Genomic DNA, 14,400 nt, shown 5'->3' on the forward strand with positions numbered 1-14,400 from the left:
AAATCATTTCTTCCATTCACCCACACGTAAGTCCTCTCAAGAAGCCTTACAGAGAAACATCTGGAATCAAAACAAGTCCTCAATTGTTTCGTTAAAAGTTCTACTTGCAGTCTGATATTGCTGTGTGTTTTTAAGCGATAAATACAGGAATGAAATACGTTTTATTCAATAATTTCAACTTGTAAGGTGGACTTACAAGCCTTACGTGGGCACTACACCGCTGCATGGCAGTGGCGGCGATTGGGGGGGGGGGGGGCAGTCCCCATCCCCACTTTTTGCAACTTTTGCTCCTGCACTATGCTAAACTTTATCTGCCAATGGAAAATAAACTGTGCCTGCCCCCTAGTTTTGGAACCCAATCGGCGCACTGATACATGGTATAATTCACACAAAATAAAAATGAAACCATGCATATACCATTCACAATAAATAAACCACAGTATATGAAAATACAAACCCATAGGCACAGAAAAAAACACATACAGACACAGACACACACATTTATATCAATCAATCCAGAAATCTTCTCCTTTTTATTTAATTTGTGTGTTGTCATGAAGGTGAACATTTCATTTTATCTCATTGTTGGAAATTCCACATTAGGGTGTTCTTAACGTGCTACTATACACATGTTGTCTGCCTACTTGTTGATATAATTTTGAATTGATTCATATGTTTTAAGTCAAACTGCAAGAGCTGTTAATTTTTTAAGCCCACTTGATTCACTGATAGACAGCACGGAACTGGACTTAAACTTTTTTAGCTTCAAATGTAACTTAAGTTACATTTGGATCAATGAAATGTAGCTTCCATGAGAAATAAAGCTGAAATACCCTGATTATAAGGCAATTTCTTCAGATAGTGTACTTTTGAAACTTGTATGACATTTAGATTTTTCCAAAATAATGAATCCTGGGGGAAACTCGGATACATGCCACATTTGGTAACATAAATTAGGGAAGTAATTAATTTAATGCATCTCATTTTAGGAAAGAGAACATGTGCACATGGAAAACCTAATGTATTTGTTGAGAACAGCATCACCAGATACCAGAATGGAAGTGCTAGATATTCTAACAGAACTTTTCCGAGGAGGAAAATTAAAAGATATGAATAAGGTATTGTCATTTTGTTTTACATCTTGTAATTTCAGTGATATTTATGTACTGTGTTGAGATAAGGTATTTTGCCATCTCATTTGTGTTTTAAAGTGAAGAGATGATTAATTTTCATCAAAATTTACTGCATTCTTGAGAACTTGGGAATTTCAATGCAATTACATTGTTACATACAGCTCCAGTTCTTACATTTAATTTTTAAAGCATATGTCAAGAAATATGTGATGTTTGAGATCCACATAATGACTATCTAGTTAGGGGGAGAACATAGCACAGAAATCAGAAATTGAAATTCAAGGAAAGGGATGATTATAAGTAAGGATGAACCAATGTGTAATTGTAACTGATATGTATAAAGTACCAATGAGCTCCCACATAGCCAAACTGTCGTATTTTGTATGAGCAGTCCCAGGTTTGATCCCTGATGGAAGCTCCAAGCTTTTGGTGTTGACCTAGCATTGTGAGGACAATTTGACTCGTCTTGAAAGCCAGAGAACTGTTGTGATAACAGAGTTATTTTTATTAAATATAAAATAAGAAATTACTTATAGTGATGATCAAAATTCTACCTCCTCAATTAATGTGTCTTAGGCCCATCAAACTTTAAACGGGTCAAGGTACTGAGTACATCACCTCCAGTATGGCTGAGATCGAGAATATGTGAGCCTCCTACCTCCAGGGGACAGTTTTACCATTTTTTTTTTTTTTTACTTTTTTTGTCTTAGAAAATGAAATAAATAATTTCTAAATATTATTTAAAAACATACATAGTAATAATTAAAATTACACTTATCCTCTTAGTAACAGGCTAAGAAATACCAGATCCTTAAAATTAATGCCAATTTTACCAGTCAGCTAATACACTAAAATGTCTGTATCATCCAATACCAATAGAGTGCTGACTTTTGTTATAATAATAATAAAATGCATAATTTGTATCGCTATTGTATTTAGTACACATGCTTTATTAATAACACTAAAATATTGTTAATTTGTTTTCCAGGTGAAAGATGCTGTGATTGGTTTCCTACCTTTTGCTTCAGCTTTACCTGTCGTTTTTCAAAGGGTTTTCCATTTCATAAGAGACCTAGACATACTGGATGAAGATTTAGTTTCAGCCCTTATATCTTTGTGCATGATGTCTGGTGATAAGTTGAGGTAAGTATAATGTGTTATAAAAAGCAGTAATATCATATTGGAAAAAATCTTGGTTTATCGGAGTAAATTTTATCTGTGAGAACAGGTGCATTTTTACTTCCTTTCCCTAATGCTACTGTTATAACCACTGCTGAATTGAATTATGAATTCTTGTGCTACGATGCCAGGGTCCCGGGTTTGAATCATGGTATGGGCATGGGTGCTCTTTGAGAGTGCCCCTTCATCAATTTATTATATCATCACTGATCCTCATCTTCATGATTAAGCCAAAAGTGGTAGAAAAGCAAAGTAAAATAAACCAAATTATCATGAATTATTCTACAAGTTGCATGGACAACAATTTTTTAACCTCTCGCACACCTGTATTCTTGTTTACGCCGGCCATTTTCAAGTGCCCACTTTTTAAACTTGCCGCGAAGTAAAAAAAAGAAATGTAACAAGAACTAATTGTCATAGACAAATTAACTTTTTTTGTTTCCCTAGCGGAGGTAAAATGTATACATTGTACGTCCCAATAATTAGTGTTAAACGAAGAAGATGAAAGTTCAATTTTCTTTAAAAAGTTGGAATACGCCCCTGTCGAAGTGAATGAAAAATGTATATGTAGTGGTGGTACATTCCTACAACTGTGTAAAGTTTTGTTGAAATCAGACTGATACGTCTTGAGTAAAAAAAATAATATCCTTATATAAAGTGGCAGTGTTGCCAGCTTCGGGACAATGTCAGAAATTTTGCTTCTAGAATCGGCCCTATGGACACTGGATGGACCAAATTTGGAGGGAAGCACAACAAAAGACCACTCTATAAGCATATGTCATGCACAAGCTGCAAGTTTGAAAAGAAGCTAAAACTACGGGGTTCGGATATTTTGCGTTATTACAGAAAATTTCGAACTTGTGTCTTTGCCCCCATTACCCCCCCCCTAGATCCTTATTTTCGGATGTTACTTAAAATGTTGATTTTTACTCATACTTACATTTATAATTTAAATTGTTCAAAAAGATGCAGTAGTTCAGCAGTTATAGCCTTTTATCTTCAATTTGTCCCTTAGTAACAAAAGGGAAACAAAGGGCTTTTTCAAACGGCGCTTCTTAATAATAGTAACAATGGATGTATTGTTTTGTAATTACAGCATATAATACCTTTATATGCAAACTAATGAACATAAAGACAACTGAAATACAGTGTATGGTTTTCAACAAATGATGCCTTAAATGCTGCCGTGTGCTAACACGTGGTCGAGGCAAATTTTGACAATCGGGCCTTTGCCCCCGCATCCCACCTAAATTCTTATTTGTCAGACATAGCTTAAAATGTTGTTTTTTACTCATTCTTGCTTGTAGATTTTTTTAAAAAAGAAGATGTAGTTTACAAGTTACAGCCACTTTTAGAAATGTATCCCATAGTAATATGGCGGTAACAAAGGGAAACTAAGGGAAGCAAAGGACTTTTTCAAACTTCGCCTCTTAAACGTAGGAACAATTGATGTATTGTTTTATAATTCGAGTATGTCATACCTCTCTATGTATACTAAAGATCAAAAAAGACAGAACTGAAATATCGTGTGTAGTTTTTGAGAAATTGCATGCTAATTGCTGCCACATGCTGCGGATTGAAATATCGACCACCGACATTAAGGGGTTCACATGTAGCGATCGAAATTTTGATTGTCAGGTGGCTAAAGGTTAAAAATTATAGGCCAGGGTGGTATATGAATTCTGTAACATTTTTCTGTAAATTATTTATCACCCCCACCCCTACAAACAAATTGGCTGGTAAACATTCTAATTTTGAATAATTATTTAGTTTCATTATTTCTCTCGTAGTATGCTGCTGTTACAAGCATATGAACACAATTTTTGTTGTAGATTAGGCACATACAGGAGATGTACTACGTAGAAATTTTCAGCGAACAATGTAGGCTCGACCAGGACTCGAACCCGGGTCTCTGGCATACTGTGCCTTTGCTCTAACCACTGAGCTACTGAGCTGGCCTGGCCTCGCCTGATTTTTCGCTATCACTGTTTTACCTGCGTGGAATCGTCTGCCAGTGCTACCGCAACGGGATCTGTTGCATTTGAAATACAGTAGACTTCGACGTTGCCTGGTTTTTGTTGTAACATTTCAGGAGAACACATGCTCTCTTTGTCAGACATTTATTTTTAGTTTGATTAATTCTGCAATGCAAGGAATACGTAGATGCAAGGAAAATTATTTAGTTCCAACAGTGAAGATTCAGATGATATTGATGTAAATACAAAAGTGGACCCTTAGTGGGCACCCCTTAAAAGTATAATCTCTGAAATAATTCTTGAAGCTTTCCTGGCGGCGAATGAGAAGAGGTTTTCTAGGGATAGGCTTCAAAGCTTTTGATCCCTAAAGATGAGAGTGATGTTAGCTCTCGAAAGCTTGGGGGAAATCACCTGGCTGATATCCCTAGAAAACCTCTTTATCTTATCTCACACAAAATTAATTGAGAAATTAAATAATAATTTCCAAGATATGTAGATATTATTTCATTTTACGAGGGTCACTATTTATATTTTGAGCCTAACAATGAAAAAACAGGAATTTGGCATTGAAAACTGCTTTATTGTTTTGCGAAGTACAGTAGAGCGTCGATTATCCGAAGTAATTGGGGGACATGGGTGTTCGGAAAACTGGTTTGTTCGGATAATCGAACTGTACATGTTTATTTGCCAAAAAGAAGTACTGTACAGTAAATTTATTCATAAAAACAGGCATCTCTTTAAGTATGTATTACAAAGTAACGTACAAAGGCAACTTTAGTAGGAATATATAGTATGTGGTACAGTTTATTAAACAAAAATATGTACATATTACATACGCATTTTGCATGAACAATACACACAGTACACAAAATTAACGTTTAAAAAAATCCTTTATTTTGGTCTGTCTAAGCAAGCCTACACGCTTACGAGCAGCTAAGTCACGTACTTTTTTCATTATAGATATCTGAAAGTGAGCGAGTACACAGTTCGGTTAAGCGGTCGTTCGGTTAACCGACATTCGGATAATCGACGCTCTACTGTATTCTCCTTTATGGTCAATACACTTTTGCATTCGTTCGAACCATTTGTGAAAGCAGTTTTTCCAATCTTCTTGAGACACCTCCATAATATGGTTTTTGAACGCATCAACGGCATCTTCCGCCGACGAAAATCGTTGTCCACGCAATTTATTCTTGACATTTGGGAACAAGAAGAAGTCATTGGGTGCCAAATCAGGACTGTACGGCAGATGACCCATCAATTCGATTTTTTGACTGTTCATGAAGTCGGTTGTTAGACGAGGCATTGTCTTGATAAAGAATGATCCGACGGCGTTTGTTTGTTTTCCGTATTTGACTGAAGACCTCTGGCAAACAAATTGTTGTGTACCATTCAGAGTTGACCATTCTACGTTCCTCTAAAGGCACAGTTGCCACATGACCAGTTTTCCGAAAAAACAGGCGACCATTTGTTTCGATGTGCTTCGAGCGCGAACAACTTTTGTTGGATTGGGTTCATCTTGAAACACCCATACAGTCGACTGCTGTTTACGTTCCGGCTCATATGCATATATCCATGATTCGTCACCTGTTACAATCTTATATACGTCTTTTGAAGCACCACGATTGTATTTATTGAGCATTTGTTTGCACCAATTGACGCGAGTGTCTTTTTGAGTTTTTGTCAAATTGTGTGGGATCCAACGAGAACATACCTTTCTCACAGCTCCCCCTCTCTCCCCCTCCCCTCTTTAAATTTGTTTTATTACTTATACTGGCAATCAATTTGGCTTTGTCTGGTGAAATCCCATGTTGCATGTCCATTATATGTCCTGTATATGAATATGTTGGAAATATTAATTTTACAGGTTTCCTGGTTTAGTCCATATATATTTTGACATTTGTAACTACACTGTAAGCTAAGCTCTACAGAGTAGTTATATGTACGTAGTTATGTATTTATGGTGAATAAAAGATCAAGATTACGGTACATTAACTGGGCACATTTTGAGATCAAAAGCAGTATATAAAATGGCATTTTGGTGTTCAAAATGGTAAATATAACCCTAAATTTGATTTAAAAACTAAACTTATTACACAAAATAAATATTTCCCTTCTAATAGCACATTTATGAAGTCATCAGAGTACTAAGTTTATTCCTGTGCAAAGGAATACATTTTTGCTTCTCAAATATTTACAACAGAAGTAATCACTTTTCCGTAATTTTTATGACACTCAGGAAAATTCAGAATACAGAAAGTGCCGTGTTGGTAAATAATCTCCATATTTTGTCTTTAAAAGTTTATTTCACATTTTGCATCATTTTAAGACAAACATGGTAGGAAAATGTACGTCACACCTTTCAAAAACATAAGAAATCAACATTACAGTGTGTTATTTCACATTTTGTGTTTCCATCAAAAATGAAATATGCATGCCTCTATGTATATATTTTAAACATGTTATGTGTGATTTATAGAAGACCTGCATCTTTTTCCTTCTACTTCCAGGAGAAAAGTAATATCTTTTCTAACAGCAAATGGACTACGGGACCCTAACGGAGATCTGCTAGCCTACTTGAACACTTGGAAAAGTGAAATCTATGATTCATCGAGCATTGCAGGTTGTTTCAGGCATGATAAAGCTATAGTTTGCATTAAGCAGAGATTAAGAATATGGGCAGTCAGCTTTAAGGAACATGTCGACCAAATATCTAGAGAACTTATGCAAGGGGAAGTGTCTGTCGTTGTTGAAAATACAATTTTCAGGCAATTAGAAAAACTCGCAGTTCGAAGTGGTTTTTCTGTTGTCCCAGATGAGGAAGGAATGTTTGGGGATGAAATTTCAGCATTGGACCAGCAACAGAAAACGGGAAAAGTGGATCTTAAAGATGTCCATCAGATCCAGTCCCAGACTATTGAGGTTGATGTGGAGGAGAATATTATTGGTGTTACATGTATGATTGATTTTCTATTTTCTATTTTAATGTAAGGATTAAGCAGTTTTTTGCATTACTGCTTAATCCTTATACAGAGCATTCCCTGACATTCGCTACGAGACTCGGTGGCAAGCGGCCCGGTGTCAGCGCCTGTCTTTTCCGGTGAACGGGGTCCGCGACAGTTGCACGCTACAGTCTGTTTTTTCGCTATCCCTGCCTTCGCTCTCTTTCTCTTTCTGTTGACGTTGCAGACGGACGCCAGTATAATCCTCCCTCAGAAGTTGTGTTGTGTCGTGTCTGTGTGTTGAAGATTGTGGCTTAATATGGCACCACAAAAGTTTACATTACAACAAAGGAGTTATCTTGTCGAGTGTTACTTCGGAAAGAGGAATTGTGGAGAAGTGCGACGACGTTTTGCAACAAAATTTCCTGGTGTTCCCGTTCCACATAGGACCACTATATTAAACCTCGTAAAAAGGTTTAGAGTAACAGGGTCAGTTCTGAATAAAAGTGGAAAGAAAAATGGGGAAATATAAAGTATACAAAGACAATCCACACAGCATCCGTGAGTTAAAAGAGAGTATTGTACGAGAAATCGGGAGAATTACAGTAGACGAACTTGCACGTGTAAATGCCAATTTCCTTCGGAGATGCCAGGAATGTGTTGCAGCAGAGGGACATCATTTTCAACACCTTCTGTAGTCAAGGTTAGTACACAATATGAAAACTGTAATTTTAATAGCAGACTCTAGTCGCGGACCCCGTTTACCGGGAACGACAAGCGCTGACGCTGGACTGCTTGCCGCCGAAATGTCAGAGGGAATGCTCTGTACAAGAACAGCAGCAGTGCTCTGCGAATGGAGCTGTTAAAGTTTAACTAATTGAAGATGGCAGCACATATGTGTTTACTTTCTGTTCTTCCATTTAAGCATACAATGTGCCTTTATTATATTAAATTATGTAACTAATTTGATTTTGGTTATTATACGTCACTTTTCTACATCTTGGGTTAATCGTGATGATGAATATAAATGGTGAACAGACAAACACAATGATGCACCCATGCCTTGACCTGGGACCTCTGGCTTTGCAGTCCATGACACTGAGCACTCAGTCATGGAGGCAGGCATAATTAATTTGAGATTAAACCGAGAATGAAATCTGATTGTGATAGGGCAAGCAGTGTCTTAAAAATAGAATTGATATATGTGAGAAGAGTCAGAAACACAGAACAAATCTGAACTTTCAAAGACATTAATATTGCTACTTGAAATATTCTTAATGTAAAATTGTAATTATTGACTATTAGCATGTTATAAATTATATATTTTTGTTTTGTGCCATGTTAAGTAATTGATCAGGAATTGACAATGCTGAAGGGGTAGGCGATAGAGAAGAGAATTAAGTCATAGATAATGAAGAAACAATCATTTCCCCATTCGTGCAGCAAGTGGAGAGAGAAGCATGCCAAATATACGACACTCACTTGGTCAGTTCAGTCATTCGGTCTGGTGTGACTTCCTCGGGTGTATCCAGTTTGCTTTCGTGCTAAGATGGCCAATTTTAGAGTAGTACCCCAGACAAGTTCACTGCAAGTATTTATTGGTGGTTCAATGCTTGAATGGTGATAAGCATTTCTGATGTTTTGCACCATTTATACTGCTGGGTTCAATCTTAACCACTGTGCATGGTAAGCTGAGGCAATTGTGGTATGGTGAGCTAGCTCTCTCTCTCTCCCTCCCTCCCTCTGAATTCCTGCCTCTTTCATTTCTCTCTCTTTTCTTTTTTGGACAAAGGAGAGGAGAAAATAAGAATTTTAATTTCTCTGTTTCTCTCTCTCTCTCTCTTTTTCTTTCTTCTGGAGAGTGAGAGAGAGAGAGATGTAAGAGGTTTTTTTATCTTTTTCTTTTTTATCACACACACCGGGGGGGGGGGGGGGGCAAGAGAAGAAAGGAGAGAGACAGAGATCACAATATACTGTATATAGTATTCTATGTCCATACTATTATTATTCATCAATCATGGTATTATTATACCATGTTTTGCAAGACGTCACACATTTTGTCATAGAACTTGGATGTAAATATATGTATATAATCAAGGTAAAGCCAAACTTGTTGAACTCTGGAATATATTATTTTTGTAATGTTTATATATGGTATGGAACTTATAATATTTATTTCTTTTCCATGCAGTAACTCTAAAAAAGCCCCCAACACTCTTTCAACATGAATCTATAGATCCTATTGCAGCCTTGAACTATGGTATTGAAACTCAAATGAGGAGAATCTTTGCTGCCCTTGGACCAAGTGGAAAGAAGCGAAGACATGTAGAAAGCTGCTTGACAGGTAATTGTTTTTTTTTTGGTTTTGTTTTTGGTTCGGATAATTGCAGTTAAGACATCCATGATTCATTCATTCATTCCATAGAACAGAGAATTGGCCTCAAAAACACTGAAGGAGCCATTTTATGATTGTGAATAACTTGAACACATTAATTACATGTGTTGGATGCTGCAGAGAAACTTTTTGACATTGTGTTAGAGGATTGTACCATTGTAAAAATTTTGTTCCGCTCTTACAATCTGTGATTTTTAAGTATACAAAACAGAGTCCTAAAGAAGCGTTTGCAAAGGACATGCTATCGTGGTGCCAGCATTATGAAAAAATGTGTAGAGGGAGATTATGTTGAGAATTGACGATAGTATATTTTTCAGAATAAATTAGGAGACCTTAGAAATTGAATGCACCTGGTATATATCAGAATACAAACCTATCTATACTTTAGTTTTCAGGATGGCCAAAATTACCGTTTCATGTTCTTACGTATGGCCAACCATTTTCAGTACGGTTGACCCAACATTGGGCCAACCACTTTTGGATATTTGGGAGTAATGTTATCGTGAAAAACAACTTTATCATCATCACTCATGGTATTGCAGTAAATAACCATATAAGAAAACAACTAAGCTGGCTCTATGGCCGAGTATATTAACCTTTTGGTGCCCAAGCGTCTCGAACGAGATACCCAAAAGTAACCTTCGGGGTACCAAGCGTCTCGATCGAGACGCTGTGTCAAGGTCGTAGTTTTTACGTTATAACTTTTCTATTTTTGGCTAGAATTTCGATTTTATTTTTTTATATTGTTCCTAACACATGTATTTAACAGAAATGGTTTTTTGCATTTTTTTTTGTCTTCATGAAAATGGAGGGGGGAAAAGGGACTTTTCTTTTGCGTCTCTTTTCAAGGTCAATTTTTTGCCGACAAAGGAAGACCGACTTTGTTGTTCTAAAGCAATGCTTTTCACTCCCTCCTGCTAAGTGCAGTCGAAGGAAGCTTGTTTATCAGTATCCGATGTCAAAATGAAAGTTTTCCGTGAGGGTGCAAGCAGGGGGGAGGGGGAAGACTGGTTGTTGAATCTGCGTTGTGAGAATGGAATTTCGAAGCGCGCTGAAGGAAACCTTTGTTTTTTTAGCACAAGTGTCCACAAGTGGCAACAGGGGTTACCCAGCATTGTCTAAAAATAGAATTTCAAGCAGCTGCAAGAATTGGGGCTCATTTGTCACTACGTTCTAGCTTTTTGTCCGTGAATGTTGTGCGTAGGTGTCGTTTTGTGCCCAAGTGCGAGGACATTTTTTGGGTGGTGACAATTTTTTAAAATAATTTTTGGGGGTTTTCTCCCTTCCCCCTCCATATATACACCAAATTTGCATTAATTTTGCATTTTGACATTTTTTTCGGGGCGGGGGAAACACCATTTTTTTAAAGAAAAGTATTTTTGAGGGGATTTCCCCCCTTTCCCCCTCCATATGTACGCCGAATGTGCATAAATTATATATCGTCTGAATCTGTGATTCATTCTGTGTACAACGGTATATCTTTCATATCTCTAGGGCATTTAGTTTCTGAGCTATTGCATTTTGAAGCTTGAATCAGTGGCGTCCCTACCATTGCTTTTGGGGGTACAACTCAAGTTACATTGGTCATATGATAATAATGCAAATATTTTTGTGTTCCTTACATGTCAGCGATCATTTCCATGTGCATGTCGACACTGTCATGTACTTTTTTTTTCAGAGGAGGGTGGGGGAACCAAATTTTTTTTTCAGAAATTTTGGAATTTTGAGAGTTAGCCCCCTCCCCCTGCCACATATACGCCGAATTTGCAAAAATTTCATATAGTCTGAATCTCTGGTTCATTCCGCGTACAATGGTATATCACTCATCTCTCTAGGGCAATTAGCTTCCGATCTACACTCATTTAATTGAAACTCTGCATTTTGCTCAAAATCGGCTCGGTACCCAGAGGCTTACTTGTGAAAAAGACCTTGGGCGGCAAAAGGTTAAGTTGTCATATTTTGATCTCTCCACTGAAGTTCGTGGTTCAAGTCCCAACTCAGGCATGGGTGTTCTTTGCGAGTAATCCAATCATTACTCATCCTCATTGTCTTAGCCAAAAGGGTAGAAAAGCAATGTAAAATAGCAAAAATACAAGTAAATGAGTAAAAAAAAACTATCTTAAAATAGGGGATATACATATAAGAATACATTTTAAGATTCACTTTAACAACCTGTTTTCCTTCTCTCGTGTAATTTAAAATACAGATGGATCCAGTAACTTAAAATAAAGTTAACCTTCTTCCAAATCAGGATTATGCAAATGTGTTTGCAAAACACTAAAAACCGCTTGAACCATGTCAAGTGTATTGAAAAGCCTTTACTAATTTCATTCAAATGCAATAGAAGACAAATGAATCTAACTGATGAAAATTTCAGATTCACATGTAATTTTATGGAAGTTGGCATGGCAACGTCCTTCACTGCTCTCTAAATTTGCTGCAGATATCTTGATGACTGACGCATATAACCAGGTGACTAGTCTTACAAAATGAAACTGTCCACATTGGCATAGCTAGGTATGAGCTTACTGGGCCTGGTCTCCTCCCAAAAAATTGTCAAGTTACATTGCTCTACAATATAATTATTATAAAAAACAAAACTATCAATTTTTAAAAATATATTTCAGGGTACTCAATACTAAAATGACATTAACTAGTGTTAATTGGCTCTTGCTTGTTTTCATGTATGCAGGAAATAAAACTGAAACCTGTAAATGTATCACATGCCTTGTATGTAGCACCCTTACATTTCGCAATTGTGATAACATCGAAAAACATTAATTTGTTGCCTGAAATTGCAATGAAGCACATAAAATGACATTCTGAACATATTTTAATTTTATTCAAAGTCACGGAATAATGCACATTTAGCATTTAAAGTGATTTTTAGTGTTTCACGCAAATGTTGACACATTTCACACATTCTGCGAAGATGACCATGGAAATCATAAACTCTACTGTGAGTTTAATGTATTCGGTAACATTCTGGAAAAAGTAGGATTTTTTAAAAAAAAATACAGTAACCACAATTAGTATAATTAGTGACAGATGCATTGCAAGTTATTGTTTCAGTGCAATTTTGCCTTAACAATTTTCCAACAATGCACCTCATAATCGAAAGTTGACAAAAAAAAAGAATCTATATGAACCCAAGTACATAATAGCAATAACATGCCATTAAGTTACAAGTGTATGCATGGAATATGAAAAATGGACTGGAACTTAACCTGTTATATTAGTAAAAACATTCATTTTTAAGGACATTTCTTTTGAATTGTGAAGATAATTAAATGTGGTAATTACATAATTTGTTTTGCAGATGTACGTAGGATACCTGAGGAAATAGCAAGTGAAAGTATGCGGGCCCATGCACCATGGAAGAGTCGGTTATTCTTACCATTGCCTGCAACCCAACCAAAGTTTCATTCAGATGAGCCCAGAGGTGCATATCCTGAACCATACTTATTGACTCTAAAAACAGCCTACAAGTATTTTGAACTATACAAATCATACTAACTATACCATGAAAAGCAATGAGAAAATATTGCATTTTTTATGCATTTAAAATTTATAAGGAGAGGATAACTATGATTTTACTGTATTATTTTCTAATTGTTTAATAAAACTTTTGATGGAAACACACTATTTGCATGTATGTATTTATTGATTAAATTTACCGATCAGATATAAAATTCGAAATGGTCCTTGAAGAACCTGAAAGGTTCATTGACCTCCTTAATAAATGTGTGTTTCAAGGTGACTGCAGTGAAAAAGAAATTGCATATTTAGACATTTACTTGTTTAGAAAGTAGGGCATGAAGATTATCCATAAAAATTACAACAAAATTGGAGAATTTTTCACTAAATTATCAGATAATTTATTGATTTATCGGATCGGTAATTTCAAGGATAAACCGATACACCAATATGCCTATATCGGCCGATACCTATAGAGTACCGATTTATCGGTCCCATCCCTACAATAATTTTACTGTACAATCTTCCATTCCATGGAGGCACAGTCCATGTGCCTCCTCCACAATCCTCCTTCAAGTCTATCTTTGCTTCCCCTTGTATCTTAATATTTTTGTGGGCATCCATTCTCCAGTTATTCAGTGCCATTTTTCAGCCACTTTTGGCTAATTGTGATGATTAAATGCAATTTATGAAGAGACACTCGCAAAGAACACCCATGCTCAGGGACTTTAACCTAGGAGCTTTGACTGCAAGATAGAAAATTGACCACTAACCAACTATCTCCAATTACCTTTTGCATATCCTATTATGATCTTCACATATCTACTGGCAGAAAATTCCAGGAATTGTGTAATCCAAATCTCCTGAAATCTAAAAAAAATCATGAAGATTCTGATGTATATTTCTTGCCATTTTGTTTTTCTTTTTATTCCTAGGAATTGGAGGATGCTGTTGAAAAGATGCATGGGTTATTTGGGGGGGGGGGGAAGTCTTTCACTCATTGAGCAGGAATTCACAGTATTTAGCACATAACAATGATGTAAAGAAAAAAAAATTGGCATGTTTTGGTGTCGTGCTCTCTCCTGTTTGTTACTTATGTTGTTGCATAAGTAGACCCTGTTATAGTTGGAAGATTACTGGTATTTTTCATTTTCTTAAATAGCATTTTGTGTGAGTAATAGCATCTCTCACACTCTGACCTCCATGGCAGAGTGGCCAGCATAATGAGCTACAAAGCCAGATCTCCAAGGTTTGGCATTGTGTTTGTCCCATCACCATTTCATCATTCATCCATATTA

General features: G+C 36.3%; 1 protein-coding gene across 1 annotated transcript; it reads left to right on the forward strand.

Annotated features, from left to right (window-relative positions):
- Positions 1-990: 990 nt before the first annotated feature.
- On the forward strand, positions 991-13,245 carry LOC145995173 (uncharacterized). Its single transcript, XM_083131727.1, has 5 exons — positions 991-1,118; positions 2,122-2,276; positions 6,799-7,244; positions 9,422-9,574; positions 12,945-13,245. The coding sequence occupies exons 1-5, from the start codon at positions 1,008-1,010 to the stop codon at positions 13,139-13,141; spliced, it is 1,062 nt and encodes a 353-aa protein (XP_082987853.1). The 5' UTR covers positions 991-1,007; the 3' UTR covers positions 13,142-13,245.
- The last annotated feature ends 1,155 nt before the right edge of the window (positions 13,246-14,400 follow it).

Source organism: Lepisma saccharinum, chromosome 11 (genome assembly GCF_977018435.1).
Source record: "Lepisma saccharinum chromosome 11, izLepSacc3.1, whole genome shotgun sequence".
Lineage (NCBI taxonomy): Eukaryota > Metazoa > Arthropoda > Insecta > Zygentoma > Lepismatidae > Lepisma > Lepisma saccharinum.

Excerpts from the sequence above, each read along its gene's own strand:
- LOC145995173 (XM_083131727.1), top strand. The coding sequence starts at position 1,008 with ATGGAAAACCTAATGTATTTGTTGAGAACAGCATCACCAGATACCAGA. Across the intron at positions 1,119-2,121 it reads AATTAAAAGATATGAATAAG|GTGAAAGATGCTGTGATTGG; the intron begins GTATTGTCATTT and ends TTTGTTTTCCAG. Across the intron at positions 2,277-6,798 it reads ATGTCTGGTGATAAGTTGAG|GAGAAAAGTAATATCTTTTC; the intron begins GTAAGTATAATG and ends TTCTACTTCCAG.